Here is a 24,966-nt window from a genome sequence, read left to right as displayed (position 1 = left end):
GAGAAGTTAAGCGATTTGCCCAAAGTCACACAGCCGACAATTGGCGGAGCCGGGATTTGAATCCACGATCTCTGACTCCCAAACCCGTGCTCTTTCCTTTGAGCCACACTGCTTCTCGGATGCTCCTCACCTGTCAAACGGGGATGAAGGCCATGCCCCACGTGGGACTGGGACCGTGTCCGACCTGACGAACTCGCATCCGCTCAGAGCATCGCCCGGCACATCGCAAATGCTAAACACGTACCACAGTTCTCCCCATTGTCATTCCCCGGGCCTCAGCGTCCTCATCTGTCAAATGGGGATGAAGGCCATGCCCCACGTGGGACTGGGACCGTGTCCGACCTGACGAACTCGCATCCGCTCAGAGCATCGCCCGGCACATCGCAAATGCTAAACACGTACCACAGTTCTCCCCATTGTCATTCCCCGGGCCTCAGCGTCCTCATCTGTCAAATGGGGATGAAGGCCATGCCCCACGTGGGGCTGGGGACCGTGTCCGACCTGACGAACTCGCATCCGCTCAGAGCATCGCTCGGCACATCGCAAATGCTAAACACGTACCACAGTTCTCCCCATTGTCATTCCCCGGGCCTCAGCGTCCTCATCTGTCAAATGGGGATGAAGGCCATGCCCCACGTGGGGCTGGGACCGTGTCCGACCTGACGAACTTGCATCCGCTCAGAGCATCGCTCGGCACATCGCAAATGCTAAACACGTACCACAGTTCTCCCCATTGTCATTCCCCGGGCCTCAGCGTCCTCATCTGTCAAATGGGGATGAAGGCCATGCCCCATGTGGGGCTGGGACCGTGTCCGACCTGACGAACTCGCATCCGCTCAGAGCATCGCTCGGCACATCGCAAATGCTAAACACGTACCACAGTTCTCCCTATTGTCATTCCCCGGGCCTCAGCGTCCTCATCTGTCAAATGGGGATGAAGACCTGAGCTCCATGTGGGACAGGGGCAGTAACCAACCCGATGAATTTGTATATGCTCCGGCGCTCGGCACATTGCGAATGCTAGACACGTACCGCAATTCTCCCCAGTGTCATTCCCCGTGCCTCAGTGTCCTCATCTGTCAAATGATGCCCTCCCTCCAATGTAGACGGGGTGGAGACCCCGTCCGATCCGTCAGCCCCGGGCCTCCCGGCGTCAATCACAGCGCCAGGCCCGGCCTGGACGCCCGCGTCCCTTCTCCCCCCGGGGGCCGGGCTCCCTCAGTCCTCCGTGCCCCCGGGCCCTCCGTCCGGGGTGACAAACTGCACCTTGGGCACGGACAGGGCACAGTTTCCCCGTCGGGCGGAGGAGGAGGAGGAGGAGGAAGAGGGGGCCGGAGAGGAGCCATTGGTGGCCCGACGCACGGAATTGTTCCGGCGCATGGAGTTGCGTTTGCGGAGCGAGTTCTGGTGGGACAGCTCGCTCCTCTGCAGGGCTTGGATCAGGATGGACGGCTTCTCGTCCAGCTCCCGGGCGCTGCAGCGGGGGGCGGCCACCTTGACGGTGTTGCCGAACTTGGAGTAGTCCACCGAGTAGACGCCCTCCTCCTCGGTCACGATGGAGACGAAGCGGTGGCCCCAGAGGATCTCCTCGGCCACGTAGGAGGTGCGGGCCTGCGTGGTGATGCCCGTCGTCTCCACCACGCCCTCGAGGATGACGATGACCTCCAGGTCCTGGCCGGCCAGGGCCGAGGCCGTCAGGTCGTAGAGCGGGCTGCGGCGGTCGATGACGTGGCAGATGACCAGCGGGGCCACCAGGAAGATGTTGTTGCTGTCGATGGGGTTGTCCACCGGCACGTCCAGCTGGTGGATGGGCACCACCTCCCCCTCGGGAGTGGTGGTCTTGCGGACCACCTGAATGCGCACCGAGGCGCTGATGATCATGCTCTTACGCAGGTCGCCCACGCGGAACATGAAGCAGAGGCGGCCGTGGCGGACGGCGATGACCGCGTGGCGGCTGAAGATGAGGGTCTCGGCCCGCCGGTGGGACTGGGCCGTCTTCATGAAGATGCAGCCCAGCATGACGGCGTTGATGATCAGCCCCACGATGTTCTGCAGGATGAGGACGGCGATGGCCAGCGGGCACTCCTCCGTCACCATCCGCCCGCCGAAGCCGATCGTCACCTGGACCTCGATGGAGAACAGGAAGGCCGACGTGAACGACCTGCAAAGCACACGCAAGCACACGTGGAGGTCGGAATCCCCGTTTCCGGGGACGATAATAACGATCATGATGACGACGAAGATGGTAGATAGAGAAGCAGCGTGGCTCGATGGAAAGAGTCCGGGTTTTGGAGTCGGAGGTCAAGGGTTCAAATCCAGGCTCCGCCAATTGTCAGCTGGGTGACTTTGGGCAAGTCACTTCACTTCTCTGTGCCTCAGTTACCTCAACTCTACAATGGGGATGAAGACTGTGAGCCCCCCGTGGGACAGCCTGATCACCTTGTAACCTTCCCAGCGCTTAGAACAGTGCTTGGCACATAGTAAGTGCTTAATAAATGCCATCATTAAATGCCATCATTAGATAGAGAAGCAGCATGGCTCGGTGGAAAGAGCCCGGGCTTTGGAGTCAGAGGTCATGGGTTCAAATCCCAGCTCCGCCAATTGTCAGCTGGGTGACTTTGGGCAAGTCACTTTGCTTCTCCGGGCCTCAGTTCCCTCATCTGTAAAACGGGGATGAACCCTGTGAGCCCCCCATGGGACAACCTGATTACTTTGTACCCCCCAGCGCTTAGAACAGTGTCCTGCACATAGTAAGCTCTTAATAAATGCCATTATTATTATTATTATTTGTTCAGTGCTTAGTAGGTGCCATGGACCTGTACTGAGTGCCGTGGTGTGTGTGTGGGGGGGGGTATGAGACAATGGGGTTGGACATGGTCCCTGGCCCATGTGGGGCTCACAGACTCCATCCCCAGTTTACAGATGAGGGAACTGAGGCCCAGAGAAATGAATTGAAGAAGAATAATGATGATGGTATGTCTTAAGCACTTACTAGGTGCAAGACACTGTAATAATAATAATAATGGCATTTATTAAGCACTTACTATGTGCAAAGCACTGTTCTAAGCGCTGGGGAGGTTACAAGGTGATCAGGTTGTCCCAGAGGGGGCTCACAGTCTTAATCCCCCTTTTAAGGATGAGGGAACTGAGGCACGGAGAAGTTAAGTGGCTTGCCCAAAGTCACACAGCTGACAAGTGGCGGAGGCAGGATTTGAACCCATGACTTCTGACTCCAAAGCCCATGCTCTTTCCACTGAATCACGCTGCTTCTCATAGACTCACTGTAGTCTAAGCGCTAGAGTGGATAGGAGATAATCAGGTTGGACACGGTCTCTGTCCCCCGTGGGGCTCACGGTCTTCATCCCCATTTTACAGATGAGGTCACTGAGGCCCAGAGAAGTGAAGTGAATAATAATAATAATAAGAAGAAGAATGATGATGGTAATTTTTCAGGGACTTACTAGGCACTAGTGAAGTGAATAATAATAATAAGAAGAATGATGATAGTAATTTTTTAGGTATTTACTAGGCACTAGGCACTAGTGAAGTGAATAATAATAATAATAAAAATGATGATGGTATTTGTTAGGCACTGCACTAAGCACTGGGAGGGGTATGAGCCAATCGAGTTGGACACAGTTCCTGTCCCACATGGGGCTCATGGACTCAATCCCCATTTTAGAGCTGAGGTAAATGGTAACTGAGGCAAAGAGAAATGAAGTGAATAAGAATAATGATTATGGTATTTTTTAAGCGTTTACTAGGTGCCAGGCACTGTACTAAGCCCTGGGGGGGAAACAAGTTAATCAGGTTGGACACAGTCCCTGTCCCACGTGGGGCTCACAGTCTCAATCCCATTTTACTCATGAGGGAACTGAGGCATAGATAAGTGAAGTGAACGATAGAAGAGAAGAAGAAGGAGAAGGAGAAGGAGAAGGAGAAGGAGAAGGGGAGAAGGAGAAAGAGAAGGAGAAGGAAAAGAAGAAGAAGAAGAAGAAGAAGAAGAAGAAGAAGAAGAAGAAGAAGAAGAAGAAGAAGAAAAGAAGAAGAAGAAGAAGAAGGAGAAGGAGGAGAAGGAGAAGGAGGAGGAGGAGAAGAAGGAGAAGGAGGAGGAGGAGGAGAAGGAGGAGGAGAAGAAGGAGAAGGAGGAGGAGGAGGAGAAGAAAAAGAAGAAGAAGAAGAAGAGGAAGAAGAAGAGGAAGAAGAAGAGGAAGAAGAGGAAGAAGAAGAAGAAGAAGAAGAAGAAGAAGAAGAAGAAGAAGAAGAAGAAGAAGAAGAAGAAGAAGAAGAAGAAGAAGAAGTTAATAGACCCCTTTTAGACTGTGAGCCCACTGTTGGGTAGGGACTGTCTCTATATGTTCCCAATTTGTACTTCCCAAGCGCTTAGTACAGTGCTCTGCACATAGTAAGCGCTCAGTAAATATGATTGATGATGATGATGATGAAAGAGTACAGGATTTGGAGTCAGAGGTCATAGGTTCAAATCCCAGCTCTGCCAACCATCAGCTGTGTGACTTTGGGCAAGTCATTTCACTTCTCTGGGCTTCAGTTCCCTCATCTGTAAAATGGGGATTAAGACTGTGAGCCCCCCAGTGGGACAACCTCATCACCTTGTAACCTCCCCAGCACTTAAAACAGTGCTTTGGACATGGGAAGCACTTAATAAATGCCATCATTATTATTATTATTAGAACCGTGCTTTGCATATAGTAAGTGCTTAATAAATGCCATTGTTATTATTATTATTATTATTATTATTGCTATTATTATTATTATTATTAGCTGGCTAAATAACCCCTACAGGTTAATGAACCAAGGTCAGATGCTTTCCATCCCACTTTGGCCTTTTCATTTTGAGAGTGGAATGAGTGAATAGGAGGATTCCCGAGCTGGGTTCTGGAAGTAAGATTACAGATTTGTTGGGGGCAGAAATGGAGAGCAGGTGATTGAGAAGCAGCGTGACTGAGAACCCTGACAAAACCACCTCCCCCAGAGCCCGGCCTTGGGAGTCAGAGGCCCTGGGTTCTAATCCTGGCTCCTCCACCTGTCCGCTGTGTGACCTTGGGCAAGCTCTTCCCTTCTCTGGGCCTCAGTTCCCTCATCTGAAAAATGATGATGATGACGGTATTTGTTAAGTGCTTACTATGTGCTATGTCCTATCACCATCATCATCAATCGTGTTTATTGAGCGCTTACTATGTGCAGAGCACTGTACTAAGCGCTTGAGAAGTACAAATTGGCAACATGTAGAGACAGTCCCTACCCAACATTGGGCTCACAGTCCTATGTGTCAAACACGTTCTAAGCTCTGGGGTAGATACAAAATAATTGGGTTGGACACAGTCCCTGGCCCACATGGGGCTCAGAGTCTTCACCCCCATTTTATAGATAATAATAAATAATAATGGCATTTACTTACTAATAATGGCACTTACTGTGTGCAAAGCACTGTTCTAAGAACTGGGTAGGATACAAGGTGTTCAGGTTGTCCCATGGGGGGCTTACAGTCTTAATCCCCATTTTCCAGATGAGGTCCAGAGAAGTGAAGTGACTTGCCCAAAGTCACACAGCTGACAGTTAGCAGAGCTGGGATTTGAACCCATGACCTCTGACTCCAAAGCCCGGGCTCTTTCCACCGAGCCATGGTGGATTAAAACTCTGAGCTCCATATGGGACAAGGACTGTGTCCAATGTGATTAACTTGCATCTGCCCCTAACACTTAGTACAGCGTCTGGCACATAGTAACTGCTGAACAAATACCAAGATGGAGAACTATAATTATATTTATCTATTCTGTTGGTATTGACACCCGTCTACTTGTTTTGGTTTGTTGTCCGTCTCCCCCTTCTAGACTGTGAGCCCGTTGTTGGGTAGGGATTGTCTCTATATGTTGCCAACGTAGACTTCCCAAGCGCTTAGTACAGTGCTCTGCACACAGTAAGTGCTCAATAAATACGATTGAATGAATGAATGAATGAATGAATGAAACAAGCAGAGCGAGCTTGGCTTTTGGGTAGCAACGGGATGAAAGAGGCTAAAATATTTTCTTAATAAGTCTCAGAACTTATCTATTTGCAAAACAAAAGTCCAGGCCGACCTGGAATGGATAACATGACAGCTCTCAAATATCTCCATTTGCTTTCCAAAGCAAAGACTTTTGGAAACACGGCAAAGTCACAACAACGGCGGGGAAAGCAAAGGATCCTAAGGGTGATTATAATCAATCTTGAAAATCACTGAAGATCAAAAAAGAGCTTTCTGGATTTCTGGAAATGGTTAGGGAAATGTGCCCTCAAAACGGTCCTAGACTCCGCTGAACTGTGTCCTGCTGTCGGAGGGGTCGAACATAATAATAATAATGATGGTATTTATTCATTCATTCATTCAATCGTATTTATTGAGTGCTTACTGTGTGCACAGCACTGTACTAAGCGCTTGGGAAGTACAAGTTGGCAACATATAGAGACGGTCCCTACCCAACAGTGGGCTCACAGTCTAGAAGAGAGGGCTAAACGCTTACTACATGTGAAGCACTGTTTTAAAGAACAGGGAAGTTACAAGGTGATCAGGTTGTCCCACGGGGGGGCTCACAGTCTTCATCCCCATTTTCCAGATGAGGTAACTGAGGCACAGAGAAGTGAAGTGACTTGTCCAAAGTCACACAGCTGACAAGTGGTGGAGCTGGGATTTGAACCCATGACCTCTGACCCCAAAGCCCGGGCTCTTTGATGTTGATGCTTCTGAACATCGGAGAAACAGCGTGACCTCGCAGAAAGAGCCCGGGCCTGGGTGTCAGAGGACATGGCTTCTAATCCCGGCTCTGCCAATTGTCAGCTGTGTGACTTTAGGCAAGTCACTTCACTTCTCTGGGCCTCAGTTCCCTCATCTGGAAAATGGGGATTCGAGAAGCAGCGTGGCTCAGGGGAAAGAGCCCGGGCTTGGGAGTCAGAGGTCATGGGTTCTAATCCCTGCTCTCCCACTTGTCAGCTGGGTGACTCTGGGCAAATCACTTCACTTCTCTGGGCCTCAGTTACCTCATCTGTAAAATGGGGATTAAGGCTGTGAGCCCCCCGTGGGACAACCTGATCACCCTGAATTACCCCCAGCACTTAGAACAGAGCTTCGCCCATAGTAAGCACTTAACAATTACCGTCAAAAAAAAAGAGACCTGTCCTCATTCCTTCTTAAACTGTGAGCCCCAGGTGAGACCCGATGATCTCGTATCTAATCGCGGCTCCGCCGCTTGTCTGCTGCGTGACCTTGGGCAAGTCACTTCGCTTCTCTGTGCCTCAGTTACCTCATCTGTAAAATGGGGATTAAAAGTGTGCGCTCCATGAGGGACAACCTGATTACCCTGTACCTACCCCAGCGCTTAGAACAGTGCTTGACACACAGTAAGTACTTAACAAATACCATTATTATTATTATTATTAATAATAATAACGATCATATTATATATCATTATATTATAATGTTCATTATTATTATGAAGAATAATTATTATTATTACCCCAGTTCTTTGTACAGTGCTCGGCACACAGTAAACCCTTAAAGGATAATAATAATAATAACAATAATGATGGCATTTGTTAAGCGCTTACTATGTGCAAAGCACTGTTTTAAATGCTGCGGAGGATACAGGTGATTAAGTTGTCCCACATGGGGCTCACGGTCTTAATCCCCATTTTCCAGATGAGGGAACTGAGGCCCAAAGAAGTTAAGTGACTTGCCCAAAGTCACATGCCCCTATTATTAAAAAGAGAATTTACAAGATCTTTCTTTTCATGGTACATGCCAAGGGGCACGAACTTAATCAAATGAGTGTGAAGGAAATGGTTTTAAGAAACGAGAAGGCTACCTTGACTCTGCTAGAATCTCAACCGCTAAAGCAGTTCACGTATTTCTTCTTATGTCTTCCGGTTAAATGCTAGAATTAATTAAATACCATGTGGCCTAGAGCTAGCTTCTTAATTTAGCCAGGACAGAAGAAAGGTAGGGTACAATAAACTCTTTAATTAGATTGTCCTTTGCTTGATTGGTGAATTACTAAATGAATTAAGTCTTCATGGTGAAGGGATGCATTATTTCCTGGCCCTCTTTCATGGGCGTATTAAACTGCCTGATTAACATGTTTTTGGTTCTCTCCTCTACTTAAATTCCATGATAAGATTTGTTAGAAATACATCTGTTTGTTAGTAACAGGAAATGGACACCAAATGGACATCATTAAGAGAAGCAGCGTGGCTCCGTGGAAAGATCGCGGGCTTGGGAGTCAGAGGTCGTGGGTTCTAATCCACACTCCGCCACTTGTCAGCTGTGTGACTGTGGGCAAGTCACTTAATAATAATAATAATGGCATTTATTAAGCACTTACTATGTGCAAAGCACTGTTCTAAGCGCTGGGGAGGTTACAAGGTGATCAGGTTGTCCCACAGGGGGCTCACAGTCAACTCCCATTTTACAGATGAGGTAACTTAGGCCCAGAGAAGTGAAGTGACTTGCCCAAAGTCACACGGCTGACAACTGGCGGAGCCGGGATTTGAACCCATGACCTCTGACTCCAAAGCCCGTGCACTTTTCCACTGAGCCACGCTGCTTCTCTGTGCCTCGGTTCCCTTATCTGTAAAATGGGAATGAAGACTGCGAGCCCCACGTGGGACAATTTGATTCTCTTGTATCTATCTCAGCGGTTTGAACAGTGCTACGCACATAGTAAGTGCTTCGCAAATATCAACATTATTATTATTATTATTATTTGTCAGCTGTGTGGCTTTGGTTAAGTCACTTCACTTCTCTGGGCCTCAGTTCCCTTATCCGTAAAATGGGGATTAAGACTGTGAGCCCCACGTGGGCCAACCTGTTACCTTGTATCCCCCCAGTGCTTAGAACAGTGCTTGGCACATAGTTAGAGCTTAATAAATGCCATCATTATTATTATGAAAAGGAAATTCCTGAGACTCTCTGGCACGTTCCACCAATCAATGAATCAGCGTGGCTCAGTGGAAAGAGCCCAAGCTTGGGAGTCAGAGGTCATGGGTTCTGATCCCGACTCCGCCGCTTGTCAGCTGTGTGGCTTTGGGAGAGCCACTTCACTTCCCTCTGCCTCAGTTCCCTCAACTGTAAAATGGGGATTAAGACTGTGAGCCCCACATAGGACAACTGTGATTACCTTGTATCCCCTCTAGCATTTAGAACAGTGCTTGGCACATGGTAAGTGCTTAACAAATACCAACATTATTATTATTATTTACTGAGCACTTAGTTTGTGCAGAGCCCTGAACTAAGCACTTTGGAGGGTACAGAAGAGTGGTTAGGCAGGTTTCCCTGCCTTCAAGGAGCTTCCAGTCAACTGTCTGCAAGGCCCTGCACTTGGGAGACAATGACTCTCCCCACCTTCAAAGCCTTATTGAAGGGACATCTCCTGCCAGAGGCCTTCCCTGACTGCACCCTCCTTTCATTCATTTATTCATTCAATCTTATTTATTGAGTGCTTACTGTGTGCAGGGCACTGTACTAAGCACTTGGGAAGTCCAAGTCGGCGACATATAGAGACAGTCCCTACCCAACAGCGGGCTTACAGTCTAGAAGGGGGAGACAGACAACAATTATTCTTCTCCCCCTCCCTTCTGCATCGCCCCAACTCTCTCCCTTTCTTCATCCCGCCTCCCAGCCCCACGGCACTTAAGTCCATATCCTTCATTTATTTATTTCTATTCATATCTGTCTCCCCTTCTAGACTGGAAGCTCCTTGTGATCAGGGAATGTGTCTGTTATATTGTTATATTGCACTCTCCCAAGCGCTTAGTGCAGTGCTCTGCACACAGTAAGCACTCACTAAGTACCAGTGATGACTGACTGTCTGAGAATGCCACTGGGCAAGTCAATTAACTTCTCTGTGCCTCAGTTCCCTCACCTGTAAAATGGGGATGAAGACTGTGAACCCCACGTGGGACAACTTGATAACCTTCTATCTGTCCCAGCTCTTAGAACAGTGCTTGGCACATAGTAAGCATTTAATAAATGCCATCATTTCTATTACTATTCTGTTTTGTTAATGATGCGCATTTAGCTTTAATTCTATTTGTTCTGATGACTTGACACCTGTCTTCATGTTTTGTTTTGTCGTCTGTCTCCCCCGTCTAGACTTTGAGCCCGTTGTTGAGTAGGGACCGTCTCTATATGTTGCCAACTTGTACTTCCCAAGCGCTTAGTACAGTGTTCTGCACACAGTAAGTGCTCAATAAATACTATTGAATGAATGAATGAATCATTATTATTCTTATAAGAATTGGGAGGCATGATTCCTACTTTCCAGGCACTCACAACCAAATGGGGAAGACAGACAATAAAATACAATCAATCAATCAATCAATCGTATTTATTGAGCGCTTACTGTGTGCAGAGCACTGTACTAAGTGCTTGGGAAGTACAAGTTGGCAACATATAGAGACGGTTGCTACTCAACAGTGGGCGCACAGTCTAGAAGGGGGAGACAAGAGAACAAAACAAAACATATTGACAAAATAAAATAAATAGAATAAATATGTACAAATAAAATAGAGTAATACATATGTACAAACATATATCCATAAATACAGGTGCTGTGGGGAGGGGAAGGAGGCAAGGTGGCGGGGATGAAGGGGGGAGAGGAAGGAGGGGGCTCAGTCTGGGATTGTTGCAATAAGAAGTCTATTTCCCATTATTCCCCTTCTACCTCCTTGTAGACAGGGAATATGTCTACCAACTCTGTTATAGTGTACTCTCCCAAGCGCTTAGGACAGTGCTCTGCACACAGTAAAACTCAATAAACACCAAGGATTGATTGATTACTACAAAATACCAAAAATCACGTAAAGAGTCAAGTTACTCCTCTGTCTTAAGGGCCCAAGTTTTGAAACCATTCAGTTTAGTCTCTATATGTTGCCAACTTGTACTTCCCAAGCGCTTAGTACAGTGCTCTGCACACAGTGAGCGCTCAATAAATACGATTGATTGATTGATTGATTTAGTTGAATAAGGTAGAGAAACGCAAGTTGGAAAATTCAAGTTATTCTCTCCAACACCATTGAAGGTTTGGAAGAAGAAAGGAATACTAAAGACAGCTGACTCAAAATTGTTAAACCTCTAAGAAATAGCCGGGGATGACATTTTATCCAGGCTTCGGACTTTCAGTCCTGTCTTTAAAGTTCAATGCGTCCCTGATTAAAAAGCAACAACAACAAAAAGAACCTTAGAGATAATACTCATTCATTCACTCATTCAATCGTATTTATTGAGCGCTTACTGTGTGCAGAGCACTGTACTAAGCGCTTGGGAAGTACAATTTGGCAACATACAGAGACGGTCCCTACCCAACAGCGGGCTCACAGTCTAGAAGGGGGAGACAGGCAACAAAACAAAGCATATTAACAAAATAAAAATAACAAAATAAAAATAAAAACAAAATAAACAAACAAAAAAAATAAAAATAAACAAAGAAAAAAAATAAACAGAAAAAACAAAATAAAAATAGAATAAATGTCTATCTGCTTGTAGAGAAGCTGTGAAGTCTAGTGGCTAGAGCCCAGGGCTTGGGAATCTGAGGATCTGGGGTCTAATCCTACTCTACAACTCGCCTTATTGGGTGACCTTGGGCAAATCACTTCACTTCTCTGTGCCTCAGTTTCCTCAACTGAAAAACAGGGATTCAACACCCATTCTCCTTCCCCTAAGACTGTGAGCCCCAGTGGGGACAGAGACTTGATTTGACCTGATTATCTTGTATCTACCTCAATGCTTACTACAGTGACTGGCATGTAATAATCATCAATCGTATTTATTGAGAGCTTACTGTGTGCAGAGCACTGTACTAAGCGCTTGGGAAGTACAAGTTGGCAACATACAGAGACAGTCCCTACCCAACAGTAGGCTCACAGTCTAAAAGAATGTAATGTAATAAGAATGTAACAAGCATTTAAGAAATACCAGCATTTGGCAGAGTGAACTTGGACAAGTCACTTTACTTCTCTGTGCCTCGGTTCGCTTGTCTGCTGGAAAATTCAAGTTATTCTCTCCAATACCGTTGAAGGTTTGGAAGAAGAAAGGAATACTAAACACAGCTGACTCAAAATTGTTAAACCTCTAAGCAATAGCTGGGGATGACATTTGATTTTATTTTGTTAATATGTTTGGTTTTGTTCTCTGTCTCCCCCTTTTAGACTGTGAGCCCACTGTTGGGTAGGGACTGTATATGTTGCCAATTTGTACTTCCCAAGCGCTTAGTACAGTGCTCTGCACATAGTAAGCGCTCAATAAATACGATTGATGATGATGATGATGATACAGGCTTGGATAAGCTGGACAAGCTGCTTAACTTCGTGCTTCAGTTACTTCATCTGTAAAATGGGGATTCATTCATTGTCCTTCAATTGTATTTATTGAGCGCTTAGTATGTGCAGAGCACTGTACTAAGCTCTTGGGAAGAACAAATCAGCAACATATAGAGATGGTCCCTACCCAACAACGGGCTCACTGTCTAGAAAATTAAGACTGTGAGCCCCACGTGGGACAACCTGATGACCTTGTATCTACTCCAGCGCTTAGAACAGTGCTTGGCGCATAGGGTGGCTCAGTGGAAAGAGCCCGGGCTTTGGAGTCAGAGGTCAGGGGTTCAAATCCCGGCTCCATCAACTGTCAGCTGTGTGACTTTGGCCAAGTCACTTCACTTCTCTGGGCCTCAGTGACCTCATCTGTAAAATGGGGATTAAGACTGTGAGCCCCCAGTGGGACAACCTGATCACCTTGTAACCTCCCCAGTGCTTAGAACAGTGCTTTGCTCGTAGTAAGCGCTTAATGAATGCCATCATCATCATCGTCAATACCATAATTACTATTATTATTAAAAATGGGGATTGTGCCTGTGAGCCCCATGTGAGGCAGAGACTGTGTCCAACTTTTTTTTTTAATGGCATTTATTAAGCGCTTACTATGTGCAAAGCACTGTTCTAAGTGCTGGGGAGGTTACAAGGTGATCATGTTGTCCCACGGGGGGCTCACCGTCTTAATCCCCACTTTACAGATGAGGTAACTGAGGCACAGAGAAGCTAAGTGACATGCCCAAAGTCACACAGCTGACAATTGGTGGAGCTGGGATTTGAACCCATGACCTCTGACTCCAAAGTCCGGGCTCTTTCCACTGAGCCACGCTGCCAGGATCTACCCCAGCACTCAGTACAGTCCCTGGCATATAATAAGCACTAAACACCATAATATTCATTCATTCATTCATTCATTCGTATTTATTGAGCCCTTACTGTGTGCAGAGCACTGGACTAAGCGCTTGGGAAGTCCAAGTTGGCAACATATAGAGACGGTCCCTACCCAACAGTGGGCTCACAGTCTAGAAGGGGGAGACGGACAACAAAACAAAACATATTAACAAAATAAAAGAAATAGAATAAATATGTACAAGTAAAAGAAATGAATAAATGGAGTAATAAATATGTACAAACATATATACATATATACAGGTACTGTGGGGAGGGGAAGGAGGTTAGGCCAGGGGGGCTGGGGGGATAGGGATGGGGGATGGGGAGGGGGAATAATAATTATTACTACTACTACTTATTTCTGCATCCATTATGTAGATATCTGCAGAACTAAATACAGGGAGGTGGGGGAAATATAGATCAATGTGTTTCTGGATTGGAGAATAATACCAGCTAACATCTTCGGTTATTACTACTACTACTTATTTCTGCGTCCATTATGTAGATATCTGCAGAACTAAATACGGGGAGGACGGGGGGAATATAGATCGATGTGTTTCTGGATTGAAGTATAATACCAGCTAACATCTTCGGTTTCGATCCTTCATTGGGATCAATCCATCCAACAGTGGTATCTATTGAGCTGTTATCATGTGCAGAGCCCTAGACTAAGCACTTGGAAGCATCCACTACAGCAGAATTCGAAGATTCGTTCTCCGTCCATAAGGAGATTATCTGGAGAACAACAATAAATCCTTTTTTTTTTTTTACTGCCGATGGGGGACTGTACCGGGGGAAAGTTAATTTCAAAGGCAGAACCTTCTAGACCGTGAGCCCACTGCTGGGAAGGGACCGTCTCTATATGTTGCCAACTTTTACTTCCCAAGCGCTTAGTACAGTGCTCTGCACACAGTGAGCGCTCAATAGCTACGATTGAATGAGTGAATGAATGAACCGAGAAGCAGAGTGGCCTAGTGGCTACAGCCCAGGCCTGGGACTTAGAAGGACCTGTGTCTTAAGAAGAAGAATTAGAGAAGCAGCGTGGCTCAGTGGAAAGAGTACGGACTTGGGAGTCAGAGGTCGTGGGTTCTAATCCCGGCTCTGCCACCTGTCTGCTGTGTGACGTCGGGCAAGTCACTTCACTTCTCTGGGCCTCAGTTCCCTCATCTGGAAAATGGGGATTAAGATGGTGACTCCAGGTGGGACAGGGAGTGGGTCCAATCTGATTACTTTTCATCTAATGCTCTGCACATAGTAAGCGCTTAACAAATGCCATTATTATTATTATCTACCCCAGCGCTTCTTAGAACAATGCTTGACACATAGTAAGTGCTTTAAAGATACCGCAGAACACAAAAAACAAACGAGAAGACTGATGGAAAGCAAAGCTTCACATCTTTTAGACTGTGAGCCCACTGTTGGGTAGGGACTGTCTCTATATGTTGCCAACTTGGACTTCCCAAGCGCTTAGTACAGTGCTCTGCACACAGTAAGCGCTCAATAAATATGATTGATGATGATCATATCTTTACATATAATAGTAATAATAATTATGGTATTTGTTTAGGAAATAGAGAAGCAGCATGGCTCAGTGGAAAGAGCAGGGGCCTTGGAGTCGGGGTCGTGGGTTCGAATCCTGGCTCTGCCAATTGCCAGCTGTGTGACTTTGGGCAAGTCACTTCACTTCTCTGTGCCTCAGGTTCCCCATCTGTAAAATGGGGGTGGACTGTGAGCCCCCCGTGGGACAACCTGATCTCCTTGTAACCTCTCCAGCACTTAGAACAGTGCTTTGCACATAGTAAACACTTAATAAATGCTATTATGATTATTATTAAGCACTTACTATGTACTGGGGTTGATGTAAACTAATCCAGAGCGTCTGACACATAGTAAACACTTATCAAATAACATTAAATAAAAAGTAGGACACAGACCATGTCCCACATAATAATAATAATAATAATAATAATAATAATAATGGCATTTGTTAAGCGCTTACTATGTGCCAAGCACTATTCTAAGCGCTAGGAAGGATACAAGGTAATCAGATTGTCCCACGTGGGGCTCACAGTCTTCATGCCCATTTTCCAGATGAGGTAATGGAGGCATGGAGAAGTGCTTCCCAAGAGATTAATACAGTGCTCTGCACACAGTAAGCGCTCAATAAATATGATTGAATGAATGAATGAATGAAGTGACTTGCTGAAGGCCATACAGCAGACAAGTGGTGAAGCAGGACTAGAACCCATGACCTTCTGTCTCCCAGGCCTGTGTTCTATTGGCTACACCATGCGGTTTCCCTACGAATGGATATGTCCATAGCCAAAATTTATTTATGCGGATTATGTCTGGATCTCCTGTCTAGACTGTAGGCTCATTAATAATAATAATGATAATAATAATAATAATAATAATGGCATTTATTAAGCACTTACTAAGTGCAAAGCACTGTTCTTAGCACTGCTCTAGACTGTAGGTTCATTAATAATAATAATAATAATCAATCAATCAATCAATCGTATTTATTGAGCGCTTACTATGTGCAGAGCACTGTACTAAGCGCTTGGGAAGTACAAATTGGCATCACATAGAGACAGTCCCTACCCAATAGTGGGCTCACAGTCTAAAAGGGGGAGACAGAGAACAGAACCAAACATAGCAACAAAATAAAATAAGTAGGATAGAAATGTACAAGTAAAATAAATAAATAAATAAATAAATAGAGTAATAAATATGTACAACCATATATACATATATACAGGTGCTGTGGGGAAGGGAAGGAGGTAATGAGAATAATGGCATTTATTAAGCACTTACTATGTGCAAAGCATTGCAGAGGATACAAGGTGATCAGATAGTTCCACCTGGGGCTCACAGTCTTAACCCCCATTTTACAGATGAAGTAACTGAGGCACAGAGAAGTGAAGTGACTTGCCCAGGGTCACACAGCTGACAAGCGGTGGAGCTGGGATTAGAATCCATGACCTTTGTCTCCCAAGGCCAGGCTGTGAGCAGGGTGGATATCTACCAACTCTGTTTGACTGTACTACCCAAAGCACTTAGTACAGAGACCTGCCCACAGTAAGCGCTCAATAAATACGACTAAACCCCCTCCTTCCTCTCCCCCTCCTCCCCCTCCCCATCCCCCGGCCTTACCTCCTTTCCCTCCCCACAGCACCTGTATATATGTTTGTACAGATTTATTACTCTATTCATTTTACTTGCACATATTTACTATTCTATTTATTTTATTTTGTTAATACGTTTGTTTTGTTCCCCGTCTCCCCCTTCTAGACTGTGAGCCCGCTGTTGGGTAGGGACCATCTCTAGATGTTGCCGACTTGTACTTCCCGAGCGCTTAGTCCAGTGCTCTGCACACAGTAAGCGCTCAGTAAATACAACTGAATGAATGAATGAATGATTAATTGATTGATTGATTGATGTTCCAGCATCTTTGAACTTCTCTAACGGGACCGATGAGAGACAATCGTGCGTTATAAAACACCAGAGAGGAAGCTTGGCCTAGTGGAAAGAGCTTGGGTCTGGGGGACAGGGGTCCTGAGTTCTAATTCTGGCTCTGCCACAGTTCTGCTGCTGTGTGTCCTTGGGGCAAGCCACTTGATTTCTCTGGGCCTCAGTTCCCTCATCTGTATAATGGGGCTTATGAGTGTGAGCCCCATGTAGGACAGAGACTGCGTCCCAATTTTTTTTTTTTTAGTGGTATTTGTTAAGCGATTACTATGTTCCAGGTACTGTTGATTAGCTTGTATCCATTCCCAGCATTTAGAACAGGGCCTGGTAATAATAATAATAATAATAATAATAATAATAATAATAATAATGGCATTTGTTAAGCGCTTACTATGTGCAAAGCACTGTTCTAAGCGCTGGGGGGGATACAATGTGATCAAGTTGTCCCACGTGGGGCTCACAGTCTTAATCCCCATTTTTACAGATGAGGGAACTGAGGTTCAGAGAAGTTAAGTGACTTGCCCAAGGTCACACAGCAGACTTGTGGTGGAGCCGGCATTCGAACCCATGACCTCTTACTCCAAAGCCCGGGCTCTTTCCACTGAGCCACGCTAAGTACATAGTACATGATAAGTACATGGTACATAGTAAGCTCAGTGGAAAGAGCCCAGGCTTGGGAGTCTGAGGTCGTGAGTTCTAATCCCGGCTCCACCACTTGTCAGCTAAGATTGGACAAGTAAATTCATTTCTCTAGGCTTTCAATCAATCAATCAATCAATCATATTTATTGAGTGCTTACTGTGTGCAGAGCACTGTACTAAGCGCTTGGGAAGTACAAGTTGGCAACATATAGAGACAGTCCCTACCCAACAGTGGGCTCACATTTCAATTCATTTCTCTTGGCTTCAGCTACCTCATCTGTAAAATGGGGAGTAAGACTGTGAGCCCCATGTGGGACAACCTGATCACCTTGAATCTACCCCAGCGTGTAGAACAGTGCTTGGCACATAGTAAGCGCTTAACAAAAGTCATCATTATTAGAGAAGCAGCGTGGCTTAGTGGCAAGAGCCTGGGCTTGGGAATCAGACGTTGAGGGTTCTAATCCCAGCTCCATCACTTGTCTGCTCTGTGACTTTGGGCAAGTTACTTCACTTCTCTGGGCCTTAGTGACCTCATCTGTAAAATGGGGATAATAATAATAGTAATAATAATAATAATAATGTTGGCATTTGTTAAGCACTAACTATGTGCAAAGCACTGTTCGGGATACAAAGTGATCAGGTTGTCCCACATGGGGCTCACAGTCTTAATCCCCATTTGACAGATGAGGTAACTGAAGCTCAGAGAAGTTAAGTGACTTGCCCAAGGTCACACAGCAGACATGTGGCGGAGCGAGGATTCGAACCCATGACCTCTGACTCCAAATCAATCAATCAATCAATCAATCATATTTATTGAGCACTTACTGTGTGCAGAGCACTGTACTAAGCGCTTCGGAAGTCCAAGTTGGCAACAGATAGAGACGGTCCCTACCCAACAGTGGGCTCACAGTCTAGAAGGGGGAGACAGAGAACAAAACCAAACATATTAACAAAATAAAATAAGTAGAATTGATATGTACAAATATCAAGTCCGTGCTCTTTCCGCTGAGCCACGCTGCTTCTCGGATAAAGACCGTGAGCCCCACGTGGGACAACCTGATGACCTTGTATCTACCCCAGTGCTTGGAACAGGCTTGGCACATAGTAAGTGCTTAACAAATGCCATTATTATTATTATTATTATTATTATTATTATTATTATTATTATTATTAGCAAATACCACTGAAAGAAAAAAAAAGCCATGATGCTCGGGTTCTCAAAGGCTCCTGAGAGGATTGTATTTCACTTCCCTGAAGGCCTTTGTGGCGCAGTTTGCAAATTTCTGTAGATTAAGGAAATTCAGCCTGACGGGAGGGTTATTCCCTGGTTGTTTCCTGCTTCCAGCTGCCCCTTATACAAATCCTCATGTCATAAAATATTAATGAAAAAATAATAATAATACCAATAATGACATTTGTCACGCACTCACTAGGCATGGCCTACTGGATTAAGCCTGGGCCTGGGAGCGGGGATCTGGGTTCTAATCGTGGCCCCACCAGTTGTCTGCTGTTTGACCCTGGGCAAGTAACTTCACTTCTCTGTGCCTCAGTTACCTCATCTGCAAAATGGGATGGAGACTGTGAACCCCACATGGGACAGGGACTGCATTGAACTGGATTAGTTTGCATCTACCCCAGTGTTCAGGACATTGCTTGACACATAGTAAGTGCTTAACAAATACCATGATTATTATTATTATTATTGTTATTATTATTGAGTATAGAGAAACTGACCTGGGAATCAGAAGGTCATGGGTTCTAATCCTGACCCCGCCGCTTGTCTGCTGTGTGACCTTGGGCAAGTCACTTCACTACTCTGGCACACAAATACCATTATCATTAATTATTATTTAAGTTCCTTGTGGGCAGGGAACGTATCTGCTTATTGTCCTCTCCCAAGTACTTATTACAGTTCATTCATTCATTCATTCAATCGTATTTATTGAGTACTTACTGTGTGCAGAGCGCTGTACTAAGCGCTTGGGAAGTAAAAGTTGGCAACATATAGAGACGGTCCCTACCCAACAGCGGGCTCACAGTCTAGAAGGGGGAGACAGATAACAAAACGAAACATATTAGTTCTCCATACATGGTAAATTAATAATAATAATAATAATAATAATAATAATAATAGTGGTATTTGTTAAGCCCTTCCTATGTGCAGGGCACTGTACTAAGCACTGGGGTGGATACAAGCAAACCCATTTGGACACAGTCCCTGTCCCACATGGGGGTCACAGTCTCAAACCCCATTTTACAGATGAGGTAACTGAGGCTCAGAGAATTGAAGTGGCTTGCCCAAGGTCATGCAGCAGACAAGTGGCAGAGCCGGGATTAGAACCCATGACCTCCTGATTCCCAGGCCCGGGCTCTATCTATTACGCCATGCTGCTTCCCAATAATGCTGCTCAATAATTACGATTGACTGAACATACAAAGCAATGTGGCTCAGTGGAAAGAGCCCGAGCTTGGGAGTCAGAGGTCATGGGTTCTAATCCCCGCTCTCTCTCGTGTCAGCTGTGTGACTTTGGGCAAGTCACTTCACTTCTCTGTGTCTCAGTTACCTCATCTGTAAAATGGGGGTGAAGACTGTGAGACCCACTTGGGACAACCTAATGACCTTGTATTCTCCCCCTTCTCAGTGCTTAGAACAGTGCTTGGCACACAGTAAGTGCTTAACAAATCCCAAAATTATTATTACACTTATATGAGCAGACAGGTATTTTCTCCCCATTCTACAGAGGCCCAGAGAGGTGAGGCGACTCACCTGAGGTCACACAGCAGGTGAGCGGTTAACTTCTCTGTGCCTCAGTTACTTCATCTGTAAAATGGGGATTAAGACTCTGCCTCAGTAACCTCATCTGTGGGACAACCTGATCACCTTGTAATAATAATGATGGTATTTGTTAAGTGCGTACTATGTGCAAAATACTGTTCTAAGTGCTGAGGAGGTTACAAGATTTGCTTGTATCTACAGCAGCACTTAGAACAGTGCCTGGCACATAATAATAATAATAATAATAATAATAATAATAATAATAATAATAATAATAACAATTGTCAGCTGTGTGACTTTGCGCAAGTCACTTCACTTCTCTGTGCCTCAGTTACTTCATCTGTAAAATGGGGGTTAAGACTGCGAGCCCCGGGTGGGACAACCTGATACCTTGTGTCCTCCCCAGTGCTTAGAACAGTGCTTTGCACATAGTAAGCATTTAATAAATGCCATTATTATTATTACTATTATTATGAACCTACAGTCTAGAACAGTGCTTAGAACAGTGCTTTGCACATAGTAAGTGCTTAATAAATGCTATTATTATTATTATTATTATTATTATTATTATTATTATCATTATTATTATTATTATTAATGAGCCTACAGTCTAGACAGGAGTTCCAAACATTACTCCGCATAAATAAATTATGGCTATGGACATATCCATTCATGGGGAGGTTACAAGGTGATCAGGTTGTCCCACTGGGGGCTCAAAGTCTTCATCCCCATTTTACAAATGAGGGAACTGAGGCCCAGAGAAGTGAAGTGATTGATTGATTGATTGATTGAAGTGACTTGCCCAAATCCACACAGCTGACAGTTGGCGGAGTCAGGATTTGAACCCATGACCTCTGACTCCAAAGCCCGGGCTCCTGTCATTGAGCCACGCTGCTTCTCTTGTAACTTCCCCAGCGCTTAGAACAGTGCTTTGCCCATAGTAAGCACTTAATAAATTCATTTATTCATTCAATCGTATTTATTGAGCACTTACTGTGTGCAGAGCACTGTACTACGTGCTTGGGAAGTACAAGTTGGCAACATCTAGAGACGGTCCCTACCTAACAGTGGGCTCACAGTCTGGAAGGGGGAGACAGAGAACAAAACAAAACATATTAACAAAATAAAATAAGTAGAATAAATATGTACAAGTAAAATAAATAAATAAATAGAGTAATAAATACGTACAAACATATATACATATGTACAGGTGCTGTGGGGAAGGGAAGGAGGTAAGGTGGGGGAGATGGAGAGGGGGAGGAGGGGGAGAGGAAGGAGGGGGTTCAGTGTGGGAAGGCCTTCTGGAGGAGGTGAGCTCTCAGTAGGGCCTTGAAGGGAGGAAGAGAGGTAGCTTGGCGGATGTGGGGTGGGAGGACATTAATTAATTAATCCCCCGAGTGGGCCAACGGGAGCTCGATCCCTGCTCCCCGGGAGGCCCAGCCTTCTCACCTGACGCTGGTGACGCAGGCGTTGGAGACCACGGGCTTCTCCATGTAGGCGTGGATGTCGCCGTGGGCGAAGGCCACGAGCCACCACATGATGGCAAAGAGCAGCCAGCTGCAGAGGAAGCTCATGGTGAAGATGACTAGGGTATGACGCCACTTGAGATCTACCAGGGTGGTGAAGATGTCTTGCAGGAAGCGGCCTTGCTCCCGGATGTTCTTGTGGGCCAGATTGCAGGCCCCGCTCTTGGCGATGAAGCGGGCCTTGGGCAGGCGGTCCCGGATGCGTGGTTTGCGCAGGTTCTCCGCGGCGATGCGGGCCAGCACGTACTCCTCCGGGATGATGCTCTTTCTGGCCAGCATCTTCTCCCCTGGGCCTGGACGCAGCCTGGGTGGATGGGAGCTAGGGACCTGGGGCGAGGGGCCCTGGGGGGAGCGGAGGAGAGGGAGGAAGAGGATGGAAGAGGAGAAGGGCGGAGGAGGAGGGGGAGGAAGGGGAGGATGGAGAAAGTGGAGAAGGTGGATAGAGAAAGTGGAGGAGGAGGATGGGGAAGGGTGGAGGAGGATGGGGAGGATGGAGAAAGTGGAAGAGGAGGAGGAAGATGGAGAAAGATGGAGGAGGATGGAAGAGGAGGAGGAAGATGGAAGAAGTTGGGGAGGGATGGGGAGGATGGAGAAAGTGTAGGAGGGAGCAGAGGAGGAGGAGAGTGGAGAAAGATGGAGAATGGAAGAGGATGGGGAAGGATGGGGAGGATGGAAAAATGGAAGAGGAGGATGGAAGAAGAGGAGGATGGAGAAAGATGGAGAAAGATGGGAGAGGATGGAGAAAGTGAAAAGGGAGACTGAACAGGAGTATAATGGAGGGAAATGAAGAGGATGGAGGGGTGGAGCAGGAGGATAATGGAAGGAGGAAGAAGAGAAGGAGTTGGATGGAAAGGAAGAAAAGCAGGAGGAAGATGGAGTAGGAGATCGGGGGAAGGCGAGGATGAAGAGAGGAGGGTGGAGGAGGTGCTGCAGGACGTTGGAGGAAGATGAAAAGGAGGAAGACGGAGAGTGGATGGGGGAGTGGGAGGACAGTGATGGAAGAGGAGGATGGAGAGTGGAGGATGAAAAAGTTGATAGAGGAGAAGGGGGAGAAAGGAGAGGATAGAGGGAAGAAGACATGGAAAAGGAGGAGGATGGAGAAGAAGGGGGAGAAAGAGGAAGATCGGGAGTAGGAAAAGTTGGATGGGGAGTGGAGGAGGAGAAAGATGATGGGGGACAAGAGGGAGAAATAAAGAAGATGGAGGGAGGAAGAAGAGGAAAAGGAGGAGCAGCAGGAGGAGCAGAAGGACGATGGAGGAGGAGGAGAAGAGGGAGACAGAAGAGGATGGAGGGAGGAAGACGAGGAAAAGGAGGATAGAGGAGGAGCAGGAGGATGATGGAGAAGGAGGAGGAGGAGGAGATGAAAGAGGAGAAAGAAGAGGATGGAGGGAGGAAGACGTGGAAAAGGAGGATGACGGAGGAGAGAAGAAGAGGGAAATGGGGGAGGAAGAAAAGAAAAAGGAGGATGATGTAGGAGGAGAAGAAGAGGGAGAAAGAGGAAGATGGGGAGGAAGAAAAGGAAAAGGAATATAGTGTAGAAAGAGAAACGATGGAGAAGAAGGAAGAGAGAAGAGGATAGAGAGAGGAGGATGAGGAAAAGGAAGAGTATGAAGGAGGAGCAGGAGGATGATGGAGGAGGAGGAGAAAGAAGAAGAGGGAGGAAGAAGAGGAAAAGGAGGATGACGGATGAGGAGAAGAGGGAGAAAGAGAAAGATGGAGGAAAGGAGGATGGAGGAACACATCTCCATGTCCTGAGCCTTTCTGCCCACACTGGCGTCTCCAAAGGGAGCTTGGATGGGTGCGATCTCCCAGGAAAAGTCTCCTTGGGGGTGGAGGGGAGAATGGAGGGGCACTGGAGGTGTTGGAGGGGGTGGGGAAACCCCCCAAAAGCTCAGCAGCCACCAAGCAATTCTGAGCACGTGGCTTCTGCGCATCGAGGAAAACCGAAGAGACGCCCCCTCCCTGCCCCCCACAGTGGAGAAGGGGATCCGGGGGAGGGGTGGTGGAGTGGGAGGAAGGGGTGAGGGGTCTCAGAGGGGTTGTCCACTGTCCTGCAGCTGGGGAAGGGGCAACCCGGGCCTGGACAGGCTACAGATAAAGCCAGAGCCACTTGGCTTCCCAATCTCAATTCTAGGCCTCCACCAACTCTAGTTGTATTTTCCTCTTGCAAGCGCTTACTGCAGGGCTCAGCACAAAGTAAGCATTCAATAAATACCAAAGATGGATTCCAATTTAGAGGGTTTTTATGGAAAGCCAGGAAGAACGCCCCCTCCCCCTTCCCTCTCCCTCTGTTCTCTCTTTCTCACTCTTTCTCTCTTTCTCTCTGTCCCTCTGTCTCTCTCCATCTCTCTGTCCCTCTTTCTCTCTTTCTGTCCCTGTCTCTCTCTCTCTCTTTCTCTATGTCCCTCTGTCTGTCTCTCCATCCCTCTTTCTCTCTATATTTAACTTTCTGTCCCCCTGCCTCTCTCTTTTCCTCTCTGTCCCTGTCTCTCTCTGTCTCTTTCTGTCTCTCTCTCTCTCTTTGTTCCTCTGTGCCTCTGTCTCTTTCTCTCTGCCCTGTCTCTTTCTCTGTCTCTCTTTCTCTCTGTCTCTCTCTTTCTCTCTCTCTTTTTGTCCCTCGGTCCCTCTGTCTCTTTCTCTCTGTCCCTGTCTCTCTCTCTCTCTCTCTGTGCCCCTGTCTCTCTCTCTCTCTTTTTCTCTCTGTCCGTCTCTCTTTTTCTCTCTCTCTGTCTCTTTCTGTCCCTCTCTCTTTTTCTCTCTGCTCCTGTTTCTCTTTCTCTCTCTATCTCTTTTCTCTCTGTCCCTGTCTCTTTCTGTCCTTCTGTCCCTCTCTCTCTCTGTCCCTCTGTCTCTTGTTCTCTCTCCCTCTTTCAGTTTCTGTCCTTCTGTCACTCTCTACCTCTCTCTATCCCTCTGTCTTTGCCTCTTTCTGTCCCTTTGTCTCTCTTTTGTCCCTCTGTCTGTCTGTCTTTCTCTCTCCGTCTCTCTGTCACTCTCTCTGGGGAGGGTCTCTTTCTCTCCCTCTCTCTCTCCCTCTTTTTCCTTTCTGTTTCTCTCTCTCTTTCAGTCCCTCTGTCCCTCTCTCTGGGTCTCTCTGTCCCTCTGCCTTTTTCTGTCCCTCGGTCTCTCTGTCTGTCTCTCTGTCAAAGCCCCCTCTCCCCCAAAAAGAAACCCATTCCCCCACCTCCCCCCAGGAAAACTTACTGGAGCAGCTGGAGCAGGATGAGAGGAGCCGGAACAGCAAAGGGGCGCCCCTCACCCCCCAAATCACTCCTTTCCCCCCAGGGGTCAGCTCACTCGCCTG

The 24,966-nt window shown here is 46.6% G+C and overlaps 1 protein-coding gene across 2 annotated transcripts; it reads right to left on the bottom strand.

The window, feature by feature from the left end:
* Positions 1–500: 500 nt before the first annotated feature.
* Positions 501–24,932, bottom strand: KCNJ8 (potassium inwardly rectifying channel subfamily J member 8). 2 transcript variants are annotated; one of them, XM_038770590.1, is made up of 3 exons: positions 24,867–24,932; positions 21,586–22,004; positions 501–2,161 (listed from the first exon to the last, which is right to left on the bottom strand). In XM_038770590.1, the coding sequence occupies exons 2-3, from the start codon at positions 21,939–21,941 to the stop codon at positions 1,219–1,221; spliced, it is 1,299 nt and encodes a 432-aa protein (XP_038626518.1). In that variant the 5' UTR covers positions 21,942–22,004; positions 24,867–24,932; the 3' UTR covers positions 501–1,218. The 2 variants fall into 2 exon arrangements, with proteins under 2 accessions (XP_038626518.1, XP_038626524.1); XM_038770596.1 differs by having other exon boundaries at positions 21,586–21,966; positions 24,867–24,891.
* Positions 24,933–24,966: the final 34 nt, after the last annotated feature.

Source organism: Tachyglossus aculeatus, chromosome 2, assembly GCF_015852505.1.
Source record: "Tachyglossus aculeatus isolate mTacAcu1 chromosome 2, mTacAcu1.pri, whole genome shotgun sequence".
Taxonomy (NCBI): Eukaryota; Metazoa; Chordata; class Mammalia; order Monotremata; family Tachyglossidae; genus Tachyglossus; species Tachyglossus aculeatus.
Note: the sequence above shows the minus strand (reverse complement) of the source record. Positions and strands in the feature narration are given on the sequence as shown.

Coding starts and splice junctions, on each gene's coding strand:
- KCNJ8 (XM_038770590.1), bottom strand. CDS start 21,941: ATGCTGGCCAGAAAGAGCATCATCCCGGAGGAGTACGTGCTGGCCCGC. Junction 2,162..21,585: donor GCCTGCGTCACCAGCGTCAG/GTGAGAAGGCTG, acceptor TGTGCTTTGCAG/GTCGTTCACGTCGGCCTTCC.